At 40.8% G+C, this 21,131-nt stretch overlaps 1 protein-coding gene across 1 annotated transcript in view; it reads left to right on the top strand.

Moving 5' to 3' along the window:
* The first annotated feature begins 2,729 nt into the window (after positions 1 to 2,729).
* The window catches only part of ap4e1 (adaptor related protein complex 4 subunit epsilon 1), a 24,966-nt gene continuing 6,564 nt past the window's right edge, over positions 2,730 to 21,131 (top strand). Inside the window, exons 1-16 of the mRNA XM_063196467.1 lie at positions 2,730 to 3,023; positions 3,235 to 3,306; positions 3,814 to 3,937; positions 4,585 to 4,658; positions 4,797 to 4,918; positions 6,167 to 6,326; positions 6,661 to 6,827; positions 9,947 to 10,020; positions 11,915 to 12,037; positions 12,240 to 12,349; positions 12,683 to 12,822; positions 14,390 to 14,502; positions 14,710 to 14,828; positions 15,039 to 15,353; positions 15,867 to 15,978; positions 17,109 to 17,247. Of these exons, the coding sequence (XP_063052537.1) occupies positions 2,883 to 3,023; positions 3,235 to 3,306; positions 3,814 to 3,937; positions 4,585 to 4,658; positions 4,797 to 4,918; positions 6,167 to 6,326; positions 6,661 to 6,827; positions 9,947 to 10,020; positions 11,915 to 12,037; positions 12,240 to 12,349; positions 12,683 to 12,822; positions 14,390 to 14,502; positions 14,710 to 14,828; positions 15,039 to 15,353; positions 15,867 to 15,978; positions 17,109 to 17,247 (2,105 nt within the window). The 5' untranslated portion in view covers positions 2,730 to 2,882. The remainder of the gene's footprint in view (positions 3,024 to 3,234; positions 3,307 to 3,813; positions 3,938 to 4,584; positions 4,659 to 4,796; positions 4,919 to 6,166; positions 6,327 to 6,660; positions 6,828 to 9,946; positions 10,021 to 11,914; positions 12,038 to 12,239; positions 12,350 to 12,682; positions 12,823 to 14,389; positions 14,503 to 14,709; positions 14,829 to 15,038; positions 15,354 to 15,866; positions 15,979 to 17,108; positions 17,248 to 21,131) is intronic.

The following is a 21,131-nucleotide window of genomic DNA, read 5'->3' as shown; positions in this document are numbered from 1 at the left end:
TTGGACTTGTTTAAAAGCTGAGAACCTCAGCTTTCCATAACTGAAAGCGGTATTTTCCTAGCATCTACCAATCCGAAGGTAGCCCACTTTAAGTGCGGAATTACTTTTCTAAAGATAGCGTTTTGTTTCCTTGGAAACGGACGCGGTTTATGTGTTACGCATACGCTATTTGACTCGGTTTTGCACTATTATGGATGAATTTCTAATCTTGACATGTTAATGGACAATCTATGCGAATTTCATAATGTGTTTTTATGTGATATGGGAGTAAATGTGTTTACATCCCGTCTGGGATTTGTTAAACTAGCTGGCCCGCTAGTTAGCTAGCAAGTGCTAGGTCTCTACACTACATCATGTCAAAAGTGGAAAGATTTGCCGACACTCAAGGCTGTGGATATAATGAACTGGTTCTGTGAATGTTCTCAGAATGTTTTGCTTTGACAAATTGCTGATATTATAGCATTACATCCAAATCCTGGTGTTTCTTTGTTTATGCTTGGGCCATTGAGACAGATCGATTCTAATATCTATTACCAGAGAGAGTTTATTTCTGCTATTACTTACTTGCTAGCTAACTAGCGAACTAGCTAACAAATCCCAGACGGGCGTACTGTTAACACATTTTACTCCCATGTTACATAAAAACGCATTTTGAAACTCGCACAGATTGTCCATTAGAATGTCAAGATTAGAAATTCATCCATAATAATGCAAACCCGAGTCAAATAGCGTATGCGTAACACATAAACCGCGTCCGTTTCCAAGGAAACAAAACGCTATCTTTAGAAAAGTAATTCTGCACTTAAAGTAGGCTACCTTCGGATTGGTAGATGCTAGGAAAATACCGTTTTCAGGTATGGAAAACTGAGGTTCTCAGCTTTTAAACAAGACCCATGGTGTGTCTTAAGGTCTAATTAAAAATATTCTGTCGAACATCGAACAAATGTACTTTTGAATGGGTTTCAATGGCTCCAAGCCAGGGTTGTCCACCATTTCAAATTCGCGCGCTCCAGTGAAGGGGCATTCTGACGTAACTGCAACCCAAGAATTACAGAATGTTTGTCCTTGATGATGAAAACTGTAAAATACTATGAATAAATATCTTTTAAAGATTACGGCAATATCTGTATTTTTTGTGAATTTGTTAGTGTGTGTGCGTGCATGCGTGTGTGTCTCAGAGTGCGTTACAATATGCGACTTTGCCTCCTCCACTTGTGCTTGTCTCCTCGTACCAGGAAGTAATATGTCATGATGACATCACTGATCACAGCATTATATTTCAATATCTTGCAAAAGCTCAATTGTAAAGCCTTATCCTCATTTGCAATTGGGATGGTGAATGAAAAACAGTCCCTCAAAAGTTGTTTTGGCTAGGCTGACAGCTGGGAAACTTAATCGTTTTCTCCACGGAGGAGGGGCCAGGAGGTGGGGCGAGGCCATTAGCACAAGTGGAGGAGGCAAGGTCGCATATTGTAACGCATTCTCAGTGAGTGCGTTGCAATATGCGACCTTGCCTCCTCCACTTGCCTCCTCCACTTGCTTCTCGTCATGATGACATCACTGACAACAGCATTATATTTCAATATCTTGCAAAAGCTCAATTGTAGAGTCTTTTTCTCTTTTGCAATTGGGATGGTGAATGAAAAACAGTCCCTCAAAAGTTGTTGTGGCTAGGCTGACAGCTGGGAAACTTTATCGTTTTCTCCACGGAGGAGGGGCCAGGAGGCGGGACGAGGAGACAAGCGCAAGTGGAGGAGGCAAGGTCGCATATTAAAACGCACTCAGTGTCTCAATATTAGGCTAATAATGCTATACCACACCTTTTATTGTGCTAAGCGAATTGTGCCAAGTGGAAGAGTGGAGCATTTCATGATCCTTCACCTTTTGACCTGTTGGAGAAATTAATGGCTTTTGAAGTCTGCAATAGACCTAGTTCTGTCTGTTGCCTGTCACCTTCCTGGGGTTCATGGCACAGGAGCACCCGTCTCACATCTGCATTACCTCAAGATTAGGAACATCCTTCTTTACTTCAGACAGCTATTGATTCCTATCAAATGAAGTATGCCTGTGTTTTTGAAGAAACGGCATGTAAAATAAAGGGGGAAAAAAGAAAAATGATAAAAGGTGATGGCACACACATGGCAAATTTTTTGACTTTCTGGGCAACCAAACTAAACGATTTTTGCACAGTTTATCGCTCTAAAACTTCTGTCAAGTGAACTTAGATCAGCAGCAGGCACATTATCTGACCATGTAGAGAGTTACTTGTGCACAATGCTGAACAAAAAGATTCCGTATTTTTTGAAAAAAGGTTTACACACTCCTTTGGATTTTTGAAAAAAGGTTTGCACACTCATTTGGATTTTTTTCTTCTTTAAGTTATTTAAAATCCAAAGGAGTGTGCAAACCTTTTTTCAAAAAATACATTATCTGACCATGCCATCACAAAATTATGAAATTTGCCAAGTTGCACCAAATTTAACATGAATCATGACCAATGTGTTGAGAATTAATTATTTTTTTTAAAGACTTTGGTGGATTTGTATGAGTATATCCCTGTTATATGTTTTCATGGCTTTTTCCTTTTAGTTCATATAATGTGTGTAGCAATATATATAAATCATACCACCACCAACACATATCTTTACTCATGAAGTCTTTTGATTGGCTTGAAAGCAGAGACCATGTAGCGGAAGTGACATCACACACATTCTGCACTGTCAGAAACAATGGCTGAACAGTGCCGCTGTTTTGTCAACATAGGATGTGTTTTAGGCTACAGATAAAATGTTTTGTATCATTTCGTTGAACTATTAGTGTGAATCGTAGCCTATGTATATATACTTCTATTCTAGGCTGTTTTTCAGTATTCTGGAGCTGCAATGAGTGATGTCGTTGAAAAAACTCTCACAGCTCTCCCAGCTCTGCTGTCTTTTGACTCCCAACCAGGAGCCGGGAAACTTTCCTCCTCTACCAAATTAGCGACTTTAATCAGAAGTATAACTGAACTGACATCTAAACATGTGAGTAACGCCTGCCGTGTTGCCAGTTGCCGATTCTTACGTGAATGTTCAAAAAGCAATAGCAAGTCGTGAGCTAGCCAGTGACGTTAGCCACACAGCTGCTACCCAGTGTTAGCTAAGCTAAAATCCCAATTGAAATACCGTTAGCGTACCCAGCTCAAGTTCAGGAATATATCCAGTGATATGTTTTGATATTGCCCGTCTGTCACAGGAAGAAGAAAAGCTCATTCAGCGAGAATTGGCAGCCATTAAGGAGCAGGTCTCATCCCCCAATACGACTATGGTAAGGATGGAACCCGAATAGTTCTAGAGCTACCCTGATATGTTGACAACCTGTCAAAACACCTGTCAGCTCTACCTCCCGTTTAGCTTGTGCTAAATGTCAGTAGGCCTACCATTGCTTGTGCCCTATCTGACTAATACATGCTATGTCTGATGAATGAGATACTTTGCATGTCTGACAAAGAATGGGAAAGAATTTAGTTCTAGGGCCATTGTGCAGATACAGCTTGTGCAGTGGGATCACTTTTGACCAAGTGACTTTGAGATGAGAATCACTGTTTGAGCAGGGAGACACTTTTCACCAATGCTGTGTCTCAGATGGTGCACTTGGGCACTTCAGTGTTGTTTTAGCGCCAGTGCGTATGGCGTATTAGTTACACACTGAAACACAGTGCACAAGTGCGCCATATGAGATCCAGCCCATCACTGTAAGGTATAGTGGGTGAGTAGAGGGATGAATTATAATAAAAATGTTGTCTCTGTTGAACGTTGACATGTGCTCCTCCAGCGTCAGATGCGGGAGGCGATGGTGCGCAGTGTCTACTGCGAGATGCTGGGCTACGAGGCCGACTGCAGCTACATTCATGCCATCAAGCTGGCACAGCAGGGCACCGGGCTGGACAAGAGAGTGGGTAGGTGGCCTTTATACACTCCAAGCTGGGAGTTATACAAGAGGGTAGGTGGGTGACATCGTTTATATCGGGGGGGGGGTATGTAGATTATGTAGGCCTTCACACCGGGCTGGACAAGAGAATACGTAGATGGCCTTTGTAGAGTACGAGAGGGTAGGTAGATAGCCTCTGCCCTTTACATGAGACATGGACAAGGGAGTAGGTGGGTAGTCTCTGTCCTTGGACAAGGTGTTGTGAACAGCCTCTGCCTTACAGCTGAAATCATGAACCAGTGTTTTATGTTGACCAAGTAGCATTGTGTGGTGCTACAGGCAAACCACATTAGGCCTGTACTTATTATTTGTGCACTTCCATGAACATGTGCGTGGTGTTGATGAATTTGTGGTGCTGGGTTTTTATTCTGTGGTTCTGCACCACAGAATGGTCTGTGTGAATTCAACAGATAATCCTCTGTATTGACTATTACAATTATACTACTTCTTAGAAAGTGACAGTCTTTTGTGTAAGACTGCACCAGAGACTTGACTGGACTGTGTGTTGTACTGACTGTGTGTGCAGTATCGGTATCTCAACTTGGTTGACATGTGTATTACAGATAGCCAGCCTCGCTCACCACTGTCTTTTTGCACGTGTGCATGTGTTCTCAGGTTACCTTGCAGTGTCTCTGTTTCTCAATGAAAACCACGAGTTGCTGCTGCTTCTAGTTAACACAGTATTAAAGGTTAGTGTGCATGCAAGTGCATGTAATATTCATGTGTATGCACTGTTTCTATTGGTATATATATTTTGGTTATGAATAATGTGTAACCTTTTTCAACGTTTTGAGTGTGTGAAATGAAATGTTTTGTGTGTGTTGTAGGATCTGCAGAGCACAAACCTAGTTGAAGTTTGTATGGCTCTCACTGTTGTCAGTCAAATGTTCCCCAAAGACATGATCCCAGCTATTCTTCCACTGGTCGAGGACAAGCTGACTCACCCAAAGTAAGGCTTATTGTGTGTGTGTGTGTGTGTGTGTGTGTGTGTGTGTGTGTGTGTGTGTGTGTGTGTGTGTGTGTGTGTGTGTGTGTGTGTGTGTGTGTGTGTGTGTGTGTGAGTGAGAGAGAGAGAGAATGTGTGTTGTAGCATTATTGTGTGTGTACCATATGTGTTTGTATGTGTATGTATGTGTGCATGGCATCTGATCATGTTGTAATGCCCTGTTGTGGCATAAGGTGGTTCTGGCCCTCTGTGTGTGTGTGTGTGTGTGTGTGTGTGTGTGTGTGTGTGTGTGTGTGTGTGTGTGTGTGCGTTTGCATGTGTGATGACTAGGAATGGCACAAACCAAACCGAAACCGTACAATTCACACACATACCGAACCGAACCGTGCAATCCGTCGCAAACCGCAATTCATGTACTGCCCAGAAAAATATGTAAAACAGAGATTCTAGGAGTATCTAATCCAGTCTCTCTGATTAAAACTTTAGCACATAAGACCAATCAGAGGATGACAATTAAAATTCACACCATTCTCCATTCTGACCATTCACACCATTCTCAGATTATAAGCCTATACAAACCATATGTAGGATATTTAGTGATAAGTCCGATTATATTAGCCAATTGAAAGAGGGCATTTGGAATGCTCAGACAGCGCACATCAGCTGACGACAGTTTAAGTGCAAGCGCAGGTTAGCACAAGAGGCAGTTCTCAGACACATGCAAAAGGTCAAATTCAATTCCAACTAAAAGAAAGAACCGTAGAGAACCGAAAACCGTGACCTTGACACCGTGATATGAACCGAACCGTGAATTTTATGAACCATACCACCCCTAGTGATGACATGACATGACGGTGTTGTGACGCTGTGGTTGTCAGCGAGAAGATCAGGCAGAAGGCGATTCTGGCCCTCTGTTACTTTTTTCAGGCTGACCAGAACGGTGCCTGTTCCCACACCAGTTACGTTCAGAACTAAAGTGCCGCAGTCACGTCATTCATACAGTCACGGTTCATGCGGAAAAAACAAGTATTTTTCAGTTTGCATCGTGAACCACCTTTCTGCTTATCTACTCATTGCTCAGACTTGTGGCCTGAAAACGCTGGCCGGTTCAAGATTAGGTGCGGGAACAGGCGCCAGCACGGTTCTCAGTCGGCCTGAACACGCTTTGTGTGGTAGTGGTTCTGAGAGTGTGTGTGTGTGTGTATACGTGTGTGATGGCATCTGATTATGTTGTGACACTGTGGTTGTCAGGGAGATGATCCGGCGTAAGGCAGTGCTGGCCCTCTACAAGTTCTCCCTGGTGGCCCCCACTCAGGTGCAGCACATCCACGGCAAGTTCCGGAAGGCCCTGTGTGACAAGGACCCTGGCGTCATGGCCGCCTCCCTGCACATATACCTCCAAATGATCCAGGTATGCAGTAGGCATAATGACAGACATGGTAACGCACCCTTAATGTGGGTACATAGCAAATGGGAAGAAACTGCCTGACGTGGGACTCAGTGCCGGCCTCCACATGATCCAGATACACAAGGCCCGCCTATGGCAACAAACTTTAATTGCTTACCAACAGTATGTACAGCATGTCCATATGTAACCTGGGTTCAAACCTAGACATGTACTCATTGGTGTGGCACGGCCTCACAATGCATTTACTGTACAGTATATGTGCTTTAATATGGGATAATTAGATGAGGTTATCCACAGCCAATCAGTAATGCTGTGTGTCTTGTGTGTGTTGGAACAGGAGAGTCCAGAGGGCTACAGAGATCTGGCGGGCAGCTTCGTGACCATCCTGAGGCAGGTGGTGGGGGGGAAACTCCCGGTGGACTTCAACTACCACAACGTGCCCGCCCCCTGGCTGCAGATACAACTGCTACGCATACTCGCCCTGCTGGGCAAGGACGACCAGAGGTGCGCGTGCGTGTGCGCGTTTGTGTGTGTGCGTGTGCGTGCGCGTGCGCGTGCGCGTGCGTGTGTGTGTGTGTGTGTGTCAGATGATTGCTGGTGAGTGTGTGATGCATCAGTCCAATGCCAGTCAGATCTACAGGAATGTGACCGAGAGCCTCATGAATTCAGCATGTGTTTGTCTTTAAAGGGGCACAATATAGGATGACAAAGTTTGCGCGGTGCCCGTGGCATACCTGTCTCAAAATCTATACTGTAGTCATGAAAAAATGCTATTTAAAGAAACTCGCTGTGAGAATATTTTTCATCACGGAATGCCAGCAGCGGATACCAACCTGTATGTAAAGCGGTTTTTCGTATGAGAAATGTTTCCCACGACACTCGGAGCAGATCGCTCTGCCAAAAGTTACATTTGGGGTTCTCTGACAGCGGACTGTGAAAGTGGTCACGAGAGTCATCGTTGACTTATTAATGACTCAAATAAGCATCGGCTGACTCAGGACAGTGATTAATTAGACTTTTTTTAATCAAGTATTTTTTGGGGGCTTTTCAGCCTTTATTGGTTTTTGTGAGACAGGATAGTGAAGGAGAGACAGGAAGTGAGCTGGGAGAGAGAGATTCAAGATTCAAGATTCAAGATTCAAGATTCAAGATTAGTTTATTACGTCTTATTATAGGTTTGAAGCCTATAAAGAGTAAAAATTGTTGTGTTTTTTCTTGTGTCCTCAAAAAGATTTTAAAAATAAAAATAAAAAAGAGGGGGGGGGGTGGAAAAAAGTGCAAAGAAAGTGCCTTGTTGTCTTCAGCATGAATTCAGTAATCTTATTGCTTGGTGGAAGAAACTACTTTGGAGTCTGGTAGTATGAGATTTCAGGCTTCTGTACCGTTTCCCAGATGGTAACATAGTAAACAGTCCATGGTTGGGGTGACTAGGATCAGCCAAGATTTTCTTTGCCTTCCTGATGCTCCTTCCCTCAAATAGCTCCAGTATGGAGGGTAAGTCACAGCCGCATATATTCTGAGCTGTACGCACAACCCTCTGTAGAGCTCTCCTGTTGGCTTGAGAGCAGTTCCCATACCATGCAGTAATGGTCCCCGTCAGAATGCTCTCGATGGTGCCTCTGTAAAACGACCTCAGGATCTTGGGTCTCATCCCAAACTTCCTCAATCGTCTGAGGTGGTACAGACGTTGCTGGCTTTTTTTAACAATGCACTGTGTGTGACTGTCCCAGGTGAGGTCCTCTGAGATGGTAACGCCAAGGAATTTAAAGTCTCTCACCCTCTCCACTGTCTCACCGTTGATGTTAATGGTTTCAAACTGGTGTTCTTTCCTCCTGAAGTCAACTATTAATTCTTTTGTCTTGGACACATTCAGAGACAAGTTGTTTCCTCTACACCACTCCATGAGGTTGTTTATTTCTTCCCTGTAGGCTGTTTCATCATTGTTTGAGATTAAACCGATAACAGTGGTATCATCTGCAAACTTGATGATGATGTTGTTGTTGTGTATAGCCACACAGTCATGCGTATATAGAGAGTAGAGGAGAGGGCTCAGAACGCAACCTTGCGGAGCTCCCGTGCTGATGGTCAAGGAGGATGATGTGATGGAGCCCATTCTCACCACCTGTATCCGTGCTGAGAGGAAGTCTAGTATCCAGCTGCAAAGGCCACTGTGAATTCCTAGACTCCGGAGTTTGTCGTCGAGTATGCTGGGGACAATGGTGTTAAAGGCTGAACTGTAGTCCACAAACAGCATCCTTACATAGGTGTCTTTTTTCTCCAGGTGTGTTAGGGAGGTGTGCAGTGCGCTGGTGATCTGCACTGGTGCGCTGGTGATCATCATCAGTTGATCTGTTCTGTCTGTAGGCAAACTGGTGACAGTCAAGCGTAGGTGGAATCATTTCGCAGATGATGTTCTTCACAAGCCTTTCAAAACATTTACTCACTGATGGGGAAGGACCGGCAAAGGACCCGGACCGGGAATCGAACCCGGGTCGGCCGAGTGGTAAACGTGTGCCCTACCATATCAGCCACGGTAGGGCCATTAATTAGACTTTTAATCCTGCATAGAGCCCCTTTAATACAGACTGTATGAAAGCGACGATTCATCTGAAGATGCTGGAACTGTACATTCCTCACAGGTCAGATGAGGCTGACATCATACGCAAGAGATAATACTGTAGCTGCCTCCAGGCATGTTGGAATGAGTGGAGAGTTGATGTTGATCTAAGAGGTCAAAGGCTCAATCGTTGTGCCAGGAGGAGAAATCGGGAATAAAATATCAACACTCTGCTGCATTCTCATCAATTACAGAGGGTCCCACTTGATCTTTTACATTTGCTGTTAATTACTTTGGTGATTTTAAAAAAAAACCTGCAAAATACCCCCAATTATATAATAATACCACTCCTGGTCCAGTGTGCTTTCATTTGTTGATTATTAGATTAGATTAGATTAGATTAGATTAGATTAGATTAGATTAGATTAGATTAGATTAGATTAAACTTTATTTATCCCCAAGGGGAAATTCTTTTTCCAGTTTGCTCTGTAGATTAAAAAGAGAAGTAAAAATAAAAATAAAAATAATATAAAAATTAAAAAGTAAAAAAAGTAGATAAAAATAAATAAGGTGGTCATGCAGAAAAGTCCAGGAGTTTCTCTTTGTCCTTAATGGACAAATTATACAGTTGCATGGCTCTAGGGACAAATGATTTCCCCAGTCTGTCAGTCCTGAATTTCAGTGCTCTCAGCCTCCAGCTGAACACACTCTTTTGTTGGATGATTGTGTTGTAGAGTGGGTGCGCCTTATTGTCCAAGATGGTGAGCAGGTCTTCTATCTGACAATGAAGTGAAGTTCTCCAGCTCTTCTCCCACAACAGAGCCAGCTTTCCTCACCAGTCTGTCAAGCCGCGCAACATCTCTCTTCCTTATGCTTCCACCCCAGCAGACCACTGCATAAAAAAGTACACTGGCAACCGCAGACTGATAGAACATAGTGAGGAGTGTGTTGCACACATTGAATATTATTATGGTTTCATGTGTAATAGTCGAAATATGATAATTACATGTCACAGGAAAAACATGTGGCCCAGGTGTTTGAGTTCCTCTTTTCTCTCCTGTTTCAGCACCAGTGAGTTGATGTATGACGTCCTAGACGAGTCGTTAAGAAGAGCCGAGATGAATCACAATATCACCTACGGTAAGAAACAGTTGCAAGCATGCAGAAGTTTTTGAAATCATCAGGTAACACTTCACTCGCCAGTGTCATACGTATCACGTAAGTGTCATAACAGTATCGTAACACTGCCACGGTCATAAACATTATGTCAGTGTCATAAAGGTTTTATGACAAATCTTCAAGTTTCTTTTGTTTCAGAGATGTAAAAGCTTTGATCTTTTACCTGATATGAAACTTCCGTCTTCATCAGAGGGTCACATGTAGGGGTGTCACGATAACCAGTATACCTTGTAATTAAAGCTTGAATTAAAAAAAGAAATAGAGTACCGTACCGGATAGCTGTACCGTACACCATGACACAGTCAGCCTCATTCCAGTCTGCTGATGTTGCCAAAGAGGCACTCTTTGTCACCTAACGCCTAATGTCAAAGCTGGAATCATAGTGAATTGCTGAACCAATTCATTTCTACAATGAAAAGTATAAACTGTGACCGCTTCCTCCTCCTCATAACTAAAGAATGGAAAGCAATTTGTAAACTGTGCATTTAAAATAGTTTATGTAGGACTGTCAACGCTTTCTAAACATATTCAAAACAACTTTTCAAAATTACTGTCATAATACCGAAAAGCGTGATAATTTTGGTCACAATAACCGTGAGGTTCAATTGTCATACTGTGATGCCCCTAGCCACATGGATGTTGAAGTGTGACGTGCTTTAAAACAGCTGATGTTGTGGTGGTGTGACCTTCCTGTCAATATTCCTGTCTCACACTTGGACCACCATCCTGAGGCCACAACTCTAACAGCAGGAGGTGTGACCAACCTGTCAATATTGACAGGAAGGTCACACCTCCACAACATCAGCTGTTTTAAAGCACGTCACACTTCAACATCCATGTGACCCTCTGATGAAGACGGAAGTTTCACCGTCGAAACATGTCAGGTAAAAGATAACAACTTTTACATGTCTGAAACAAAAGAAACTTGAAAATTTGATATAACTCTAAGACATAATGAACGTCATACATCTTAAACGTTTTATGACTGTCAATGAGTGACTTTCAGGTATGGTAAAGACAGCACCTAACAATGTCAACTTTTCATTACCATACAACTTGTATTACATTGGCATGATCATGATCATATTTATGACTTGTCCATGACTATGTCTTGACACTGCTTTGTCACTACTATGACACTGTTATGTCATACGATACGTATTTCGCCGACGTCAAGTAAAGTGGTACCTGTGAGGAGACGTTTACAGCAGTTGAGCAGCTATAGCAGTGATTCTTAACCTTTTTTACTTAACGCACCCCCTTTCCTGTGCCGAAGACAAGCCGTGCACCCCCAGCACAAAGTTCTGTACGTGTATATGCACTAAAAAAAATTTTCAGTGATTAATCACAATGATTGTTGCTTGAGACATTAATCAATACTTTTATGACTTAAAATGGGGACCATAACATGTTATAATTTGTTCTTAATTTGACTAAGTATAATGTTTGCAAGCATAATTTGAGTCACAACCTCGACACAAACAAAATTCTGCGCACCCCCTGGAATCTCTGGCGCACCCCCAGGGGGTGCCCGCACCCCAGGTTAAGAACCACTGAGCTATAGCATGCTGTATAGTTGTGAACTCTCATAGCCACATGTTTCAGGTAAAGATTATCATGTTTTTTGGCCTGCTGGGTATTTTTCAGGGTGTGTGTTATTATAGAAACATGTATCATTTAAAATCATGTTGTGATGTTTGGAGCAGATGATGTACTGTGTCATTCACAGCGTTAAAGTTTGTATTGTGGATTGCGTGCGTGCGTGCGTGCGTGCGTGCGTGCGTGCGTGCGTGCGTGCGTGCGTGCGTGCGTGCGTGCGTGCGTGTGTGTGTGCTATTCTCTCCCCTGTCCTCAGCCATCCTGTTTGAGTGTGTGAAGGCCATCTACACCATCCACCCCAGAGCAGACCTACTGGAGAAGGCAGCCAAGTGCATTGGCAACTTCGTACTGTCACCCAAGATCAACCTCAAGTACCTGGGTGAGGTTTGTGTGTGTGTGTTTTTCATGGATAAGGCATTTATCAGTGTGTTGTAGGGTCGACGTTCACATAGTGTGTGTGTGTGTGTGTGTGTGTGTGTGTGTGTGTGTGTGTGTGTGTGTGTGTGTGTGTGTGTGTGTGTGTGTGTGTGTGTGTGTGTGTGTGTGTGTGTGTGTGTGTGTGTGTGTGTGTGTGTGTGCAGGTTTGAAGGCGTTGACGTACGTGGTTCAGCAGGATGCCAACCTGGCCTTGCAGCACCAGATGACCATCATAGAGTGTCTGGACCACACCGACCTAATCATCAAGAGAGAGGTCAGTGTGCGTGCGTGCGTGCGTGCGTGCGTGTGTGTCTGCGTCTGCATGTGCGTGTGTGTGTTTTCTGTTCTGATAAGAAATGGGCAGCCGTGGGCTAGTGGTTAGGGCGTTGGTCTTTCAATCTGGGGGTTGTAGGTTCCAATCTCACTTTACCTTTCCCTACACCTCCATCCACGGCTGAAGTGCCCTTGAGCAAAACACCCAACCCCGCATTGCTCCAGGGACTGTACCCAATACCCTGAAAAATAAAAGTTGTAATTCGCTTTGAATAAATGAAAGCGTCAGCTAAGTGTAATGTAATGTAATAATAAGAGTGTGTTCTGATTCCAGACTCTGGAGCTGTTGTTCCGCATCACCAACAGCCATAACGTGCGCGTCATCGTGGAGAAGATGCTTGGCTTCCTGAAGGGCTGCCATGACGACTACACCACCATAGACCTGCTGGCCAAAGTGGCAGAGCTGGCAGAGAAATATCCTTTACTTTGGCCACTAGGTGGCACCACTGCATATTCTCATACAGGAGAGAAAAAATGTGGTCTCTTGCTCAGTGTGGCCGGGATCCCCTGGGGTGCTGCAACGAGGTGCTAGAGGGCCCGCGGCATGTCGGCAGGAAAAGTATACCACAACCAAAGCAATAGATGAATAAACTGGATAACATATTTGTAAAGAACTAGCCTAGAAATCTAGACGCCCCTAGTGACCGCAAATTGAATTTGCTACGGGTCTGGCTCGCTAGCTAGGCTAGTAAAGAACAGCATTATAATAATCTATTGCATCTCTGAGCATTGCACTATAATCATTTATGCTATTATTTTATATACAGTGGGACACTACTGTACCTCACACACCTAGACGATGGTTGTGAAAGGGGTTTCTCAGAAAAAATAGTGTGGCATGACCCGTGTCAGGGGGGCCTTTGCTGCACTCTACTGAGGTCCTTGTCATGGTTAAGTTTCGTACCCTCTGCTCTAGCTTATCGCTTCCAAATATGTTTATGGCACCATATCCCAAACATGTCCTACATGTATGCATTTGTTTGGGACATGGTACAGTTAGTATTTTTTACTAACGAATGCGTCTTTTCTACTTTGTCTTTTTATTTTATCCTGTGAAGTGCACAAGAGGGCAATTGCATTTTTTTTTTGTCTGATAATACCTCATGTAGGTTTGCAACTTCGGCATGCTTTTTTCCCCAACACAGCACGACTCATGGAGGTTTGAGGAGTACTGAGGGAGCCGTTATATCAAGACACGGGCAATGTGTTTCTTCTTTTCCAGGGGCTTACTGAGCCTGGAAAAATATTCTTCATCCATCTCCCCCATCATCTGTCTGGATTTGATGAGGCAGGAACTTTGATGGCTCTGATGAATTTTCCTGATCCGCCAACCACCGTTTTACCACCTGATTGCATTTTGGTAATGCATGTGTGGTGGTGATCTTTAACTGATATCTCAAAAAAGCAAAGGAAATCAGTACTATTCCCTGTTGCATAGACCAACACAGAGTGGTCTCAAGTACATGCTGTACCAGTGGCAGGTTTGCACACTACAGTAAACTGCATAGAAAGGAACGTATTGTACATAATGTGCAATGCAATGAGGGCTGAGGACCCTTTTTCATTCAAAGGGCCACTTTAAATGTTGTAAAGTCAAAACAAGGGCAATACTATGAACACAAACCAGGATTTCCCCCTACTTTTTACATCTATATTGAAGGCGGCCAACTTTACTACAGACCCCACCTTCACTGGGTCCCCTGAAAATACATCTTAATTGTATTGCAAATATAATTTCTAAGATTGCTTTTCAAAACGTGCCAAAATACATGTGAAACTGCATAACATTAAAATCATATCGAGGGCCGGATAAGACCACCTGGTATAGAGTGTGTCTTTTTCTGTGTCTGTATACAGTGTGTAGAGTGTGTTTGTTTTGTGTCTGTCCCTGTGTGTGTGTGTGTCTAACGTGCTGGTACCTGTGCTGGCACGCTGGTGTTGAGAGCTATGTGAAGTGTTGAGTTCCTATCACCATGGTAACGTATGCCCCAGATAACTGCTGGTTCATTGAGACCATGAACAGCGTCCTGTCACTAGGGAGCGCACTCATGCCACAAGACATCCCCTCCAACTTCCTCAGACTACTGGCAGAAGGTAGCGCACACGCACGCACACACACACACACACACACACACACACACACACACACACACACACACACACACACACGCACACACACACACACACACACACACACACACACACACACACACACTCCACATACAGAAACAGAGCACACACACCATGTCTTTTACTCTTTCTATTTGTTATTCTTTCTCTATTGCGTGTGTGTGAGTGCAGGTTCGGACAGTGAGGAGGATGACAGGCAGTTGAGGATGTATGCTGTTCAGTCATACGTCTCAGTGCTGAAAACCAAGCCCGCTAACCTGCCTCAGCAATACCTTCAGGTCATCAGCTGGGTACGTAACACATGCTCGCACACGCGCACGCACGCACCCACCCACACACACACACACACACACACACACACACACACACACACACACACACACACACACACACACACACACACACACACACACACACACACACACACACACACACACACACTCATTCCCCCACCCTCCTCTTGTCTTTTTTACAGTATGTATTGTCCTCTCCTTTCCCAGGTGTTGGGCGAGTACTCCCACCTAATTGAAGACCTGGGTCCGTCGCTAGTCATCGATCTACTGGCGCGTCAGCTAGACCAACCCAAACTAACCTCCGACTCCCGGAGCTGGGTCCTGTCAGCCATGGCCAAGCTCAGTGCCGGTGCGTCTCTGGGTGCAGAGGGCGCAGGCTGTGTGCAGCGTGTGACCCAGCAGTACAGCTCCTCTCTCGATACGCCGCTCCGGCAGCAGGCCCTGGAGCTCCAGTTGCTCAGCCAGGATGCAGAGCTCCACGACAGGGTACTGCCACACGGGGCCCCCTGGGCCAGTCTGGAGGTATGATGGACGGTACAGTAGTACAGTGTGTGGAGTTTGGGGGGGGGCTTTTATTGTGTCTTCTCTCCGTTATGTTTTTTTTGGTCCAGCAGCTCCACTGTTGTGATGAGCATGTGATGAGCTCATCTTGAATAAAGCACATTTAGTCGGGTCAACACACATCTGGGGTGCATTTCTGGAAAGCGAAGTAGTGTGCAGTTAGATACTTGGGTAGTTGCCAATGGGAAATTGCATTGCAAACAGCAAAGTAGCTCACATAGTTAGCAACTATGCTTTCCAGAAATGCACCCCTGTTGTGATGTGAAGGGGCAGGATTTAGTGAAAACGTATAAATGTACAGGAAAAAATGTCCGCACGCTTCAAATCTGAGCAAATTTTGCTGAATCCTGCAAGAAGAGTTCTCGTTACAAGCAATGTGGTGTTAATATACTACATATAAAGTACGCATTGTAACAATGTATTGCTGCCAAATATAACTGGTGTTGTATTATGTGCTGTGTTGGTGCCTGGCAGGTGGACTCCTCGTTGTCCTTCCTGGACGGGTTTGTGTCGGAGGCCTTGGCCAAAGGGGCTGCACCCTACAAGCCCCCCCACCAGAGACAGGAGGAGCTGCGGCAGGAGAAAGGTACACAGGAGCACCAAATTACATTACCAAGTTATAAAGGGCGAACCTGAAGACGCTCTAGGCGAAACGCGTTGTTCGCTACAAAAAATAGAGAGAAGAAAAGACCAGTATCCAGTGTGCGGCGTTTATGAACTTTTCATATTCACCAAATTACAGTTAGAGATACAGTAACTGATTCTTCTTTTTTTTTGCAATGATATCAAACGAGTTCATTTCAAAGTGAAGCAGGTACAAACAACAACAGGTTTCAGGCACACAGAAAACAACATAAAATAGTGGTGTGTATTTCTATATCTATGCCAATTGATGCAGCTTATACCTGCTTCAAATGCAACTTACACCTGCTACAGACGCAACTTACAGTATACCTGCTTCTAGTGCGTTGAATCAAAGGTGTGTAGTGTCACATGAAAAAAGGCTCGTTAGCACTACCTTTGGGAAGCACATTTCTCCAAATCAACTTAGAAACTGAGTACGTAAACAAGCCAACATAAAGATAAAGTTACTGATACACTCAATACTCACGACTCGTTTGAATATGGATGCAGTGAAGACTCATTAAGGAGTGGTTGTTTGAATGCACTATGTAGTCACGATAAAATAACTTAATTATCTTGGATGACTACCACTAGATGAGCAACTTTAGTGGGTGATAAACACCGTCTCATGGTACCTACACGGGTGTGAAACTGTCAAAATGCACATGACCAAAAATGAAAAATGGTCTGAGAAATGGTCTGTGATACCACCTGACGAATAGCTCTAATTTGGCATGTATTTGGGTTATTACCTCTATTCATTTCCACCTGCTTGTTAAATTTGCAAAACAGTTGGCAAAATGCGAACTGCAAACTGCTTCCAAACTGAACAAGCTGATATCAAGAAAGTATGATTGACGGGGAGTTGCAATTGTTTTGGGCTTTTGTGTTTCCTTTGGTTTCTGGAGCAATGTACACTTATATATACCTCTATATTTGGCACATTTTATATGTGAAACTTGATGCAGCGACAGGGCTGGCTGTGGGTGGCAGAACACTTATTAGCATGCATAGTAACATCAAGTTTCACATATTAAAATATGTCAATATATACACCCTGTGTGCTAATATGAGCGTTGTGTCACCCCCCAGCCCTGTCCCTGGAGCCGTACAGTCTCTCGCTGCCTCTCAGCCTGTCGTCCTGCAGCATCGCTGACCGCCACTCCCCCACGCTGCTCTCCATCAGCTCCGGCCTCTCGGGCCACAGCACTGAGCTCTCGCATCGAGCTGGGTAAGTGTCATACAGTGCACACGTAGCAAATGTAGGCCAGCAAAAAAAAATGATCGTAAAATGTCTTTGAGCTTTGAAAGCATCTGATCAAGTAGACAGACAGCGCACTTTAGTTTATTCGCGTACTAAAAGTTTATTGCACAGTTTCCCAATTCAGCAAACATGTTATTTGTCCTACACACTGAGGACAGCTTGAAGGATAACTTCAGCCAATTTCAACATGCAATTGTAATGCTCACACTACCCTGGACTTGTCAGTACCTGAGATCGTTTTCTTTTCTTCAGCCTTTTCCGAGATCCTGGTCATTGTAATGGGGGCAGGTGTTTTTAATGTAAACAAACAAAAGCTGCCCCCATTAGAATAGCTCAGATCTCGGAAAGGGCTGAGCCGAAAAAATGCAGCATCAATGGGTACTGACAAGTCAACCCAAGTAAAAAAAAAGTGTACTTAATATATACTTAATAAGTACGTTTTATTGTATTTAAAGTGTACTTCAAAAGTGTGTATTTAAAGAATGTTATTTTGGGACAACTTATAGTATACTTAAATGTACTTGAAATATAATTAAGTAGAGCTTAAACACATTTTAAGTTGACTTTTTTGTACTAAAATTAAACTTTGTATAAGTGTACTTAATATACTAAAAATATATTTAACTTTAAACACATTTTAAAGTGACTTGGTTAGTATACTTATAATGTACTTAATGTGTACTTTAGCATGCGGATAAGTGCATTTTAAGTACATTAGAAATCTATTTTAACGTCACGAGAAAGTACTTTATAGTATACTGCAGAAGTACATACTTAAGTTGTGTTATTTTGGGACAACTTATAGTATACTTAAATACACTTGAAATATAATTAAGTAGAGCTTAATCACATTTTAAGTTGACTTTTTTGTACTAAAATTAAACTTTGTACAAGTGTACTTAATATACTAAAAATATATTTAACTTTTAGTACATTATAAGTATACTAACCAAGTCACATTAAAATGTGTTTAATGTGAACTTTAGCATGCGGATAAGTGCATTTTAAGTACATTAGAAATCTATTTCAATGTCATGAGAAAGTACTTTATAGTATACTGCAGAAGTACATACTTAAGTTGTGTTATTTTGGGACAACTTATAGTATACTTAAATACACTTGAAATATAATTAAGTAGAGCTTAATCACATTTTAAGTTGACTTTTTTGTACTAAAATCAAACTTTGTACAAGTGTACTTAATATACTAAAATCATACTTAACTTAAGTACATTTCAAACATACTTACTAATTCACTTTAAAATATGTTTATTTTGTACTTTAGCATGCAGTTTAGTGTATTTTAAGTATACTACAAATCTATTTCAAGGTCTTTAAGTACATTTTAAGTGTATTGACTCTAAATGTATTTTAAGTATACTACAAGTAGATTTTACTTTAAGCACATTTCAAATATATTTATTTTAAGTACACTTTAAATATATTTCAAAAGTATATGAAAAAAACATTAATGTCATCTTGAATTGCTCATTTCCATTGTACTTTGTCTTGTTCACAACCATCAGCCATTCACATGAACCTTCCTTTCACCTTCACTTCAGACAACATCACTGCCTCAACCAGGATTTGAACCCACAACTCACTGAACCACAGACCTGCACTCTAACCACTAGACCACAACTACCTGTTCTTCAACAGGCACAATTACGTTCTTGAAGTAATAGTCTTGAGTAGTACACTTTAAGTATACTTTTATATATTTAATAATAATACTTAGAAATCATTGGTGGTGGTATGCTTTTATCGAATTAAAGACACTTTTACATGTTTAATTTGTGCACCAAAAAGTACACTTAAAGTGCACTTAATACACTAATAACACAACTTAAGTACAGACTTCAGTATTGTGCTTAAAAGTGTAATAGGTAAGGCCTTACATGCCTTTTTAAGATCTGTTTGTGCTCTTCAATATGGTGTTTTTACCATGAAAATACATTAACAAAATGGAAGGTGGAAGGTTATTTAATGTTACAAAGCATAATGAATAAATAAGCCTAGGTTAAAATACACTAAAATGATGTTTAAAAAAAGTACCCAGGTGAAACAAAATGTACTTAATATACTTAATAAGTATGTATTTTTGTATTTAAAATATACTTCAAAAGTGTGTATTTAAAGAATGTTATTTTGGGACAACTTATAGTATACTTAAATACACTTGAAGTATGATTAAGTAGAGCTTTAACACATTTTAAGCTGACGTTTTGGTACTAAAATCAATCTTTGCAGAAGTGTACTTAATATGCTAAAATCATACTTAACTGTAAGTACATTTTAAATATACTTACTAATTCACTTTAAAAGATGTTTAATGTGTACTTTAACATGTGGTTAAGTGTAACTATTTGAAGTATGCTACAAATCTAATTCAAGGTCATAAGAAAGCACTTTATAGCATGCTGCAGAAGTACATACTTAAGTTGTGCTATTTTGGGACAACTTATAGTATACTTAAATACACTTGAAATATAATTAAGTAGAGCTTTAACACATTTTAAGTTGACTTTTTGGTACTAAAATCAAACTTTGTACAAGTGTACTTAATATACTAAAATCATACTTAACTTAAAGTACGTTTCAAATATTCTTTCTAATACCAAACTTTAGCACATTACTTTAAAAATACAAATACACTTAAACTACACTTAAATGACAATACACTAATAGTATATTTTTTAATACCACACTTTAGCACATTACTTTAGAAATACAAATAAACTTAAAATACACTTAAAATGCAATACACTAATAGTATATTTTCTAATACCACACTTTAGCACATTACTTTCAAAATACAAATACACTTAAAATACACTTAAATACAATACACTAATAGTGTATTTTATAATACTATACTTTAACACATTACTTTTAAAATACAAATGTACTTAAAATAGACTTAAAATTGAATATACTAATAGTATATTTAACAGTACCACACTTAAGCACATTACTTTAAAAATACAAATGTACTTACAATACATTTAAATACAATACACTAATAGTGTATTTTATAATACTACACTTAAGTACATAACTTTTAAAATACAAAGATACTTAAAATACACTTAAAATATAATACACTAATAGTATACTTTATAATGCTACACTTTAGCACATTACTTTTAAAATACAAATGTACTTAAAATACATTTAAATAGAATATACTAATAGTATATATCATAATACTACACTGAAGTACATGACTTTTAAAATACAAAGATACTTAAAATACACTTAAAATATAATACACTAACAGTATACTGTATAATGCTACACTTTAGCACATTACTTTTAAAATACAAATGTACTTAAATTAGACTTAAAATACAATATACTAATAGCATATTTGACAATACTACACTTTAGCACATTACTTTTAAAATACAAATGTACTTACAATACATTTAAATACAATACACTAATAGTGTATTTTATAATACTACACTTAAGTACATAACTTTTAAAATACAAAGATATTTAAAATACACTTAACATATAATACACTAATAGTACACTGTATAATGCTACACTTTAGCACATTACTTTTAAAATACAAATGTACTTAAAATAGACTTAAAATACAATATACTAATAGTGTATTTGACAATACTACACTTAAGCACATTACTTTTAAAATACAAATGTACTTACAATACATTTAAATACAATACACTAATAGTGTATTTTATAATACTACACTTAAGTATATAACTTTTAAAATACAAAGATACTTAAAATACACTTAAAGTGTAATACACTAATAGTATACTTTATAATGCTACACTTTAGCACATTACTTTTAAAATACAAATATACTTGAAATACACT

This window comes from Engraulis encrasicolus, chromosome 4, assembly GCF_034702125.1.
Source record: "Engraulis encrasicolus isolate BLACKSEA-1 chromosome 4, IST_EnEncr_1.0, whole genome shotgun sequence".
In the NCBI taxonomy this organism is placed as follows: domain Eukaryota; kingdom Metazoa; phylum Chordata; class Actinopteri; order Clupeiformes; family Engraulidae; genus Engraulis; species Engraulis encrasicolus.
Note: the sequence above shows the minus strand (reverse complement) of the source record. Positions and strands in the feature narration are given on the sequence as shown.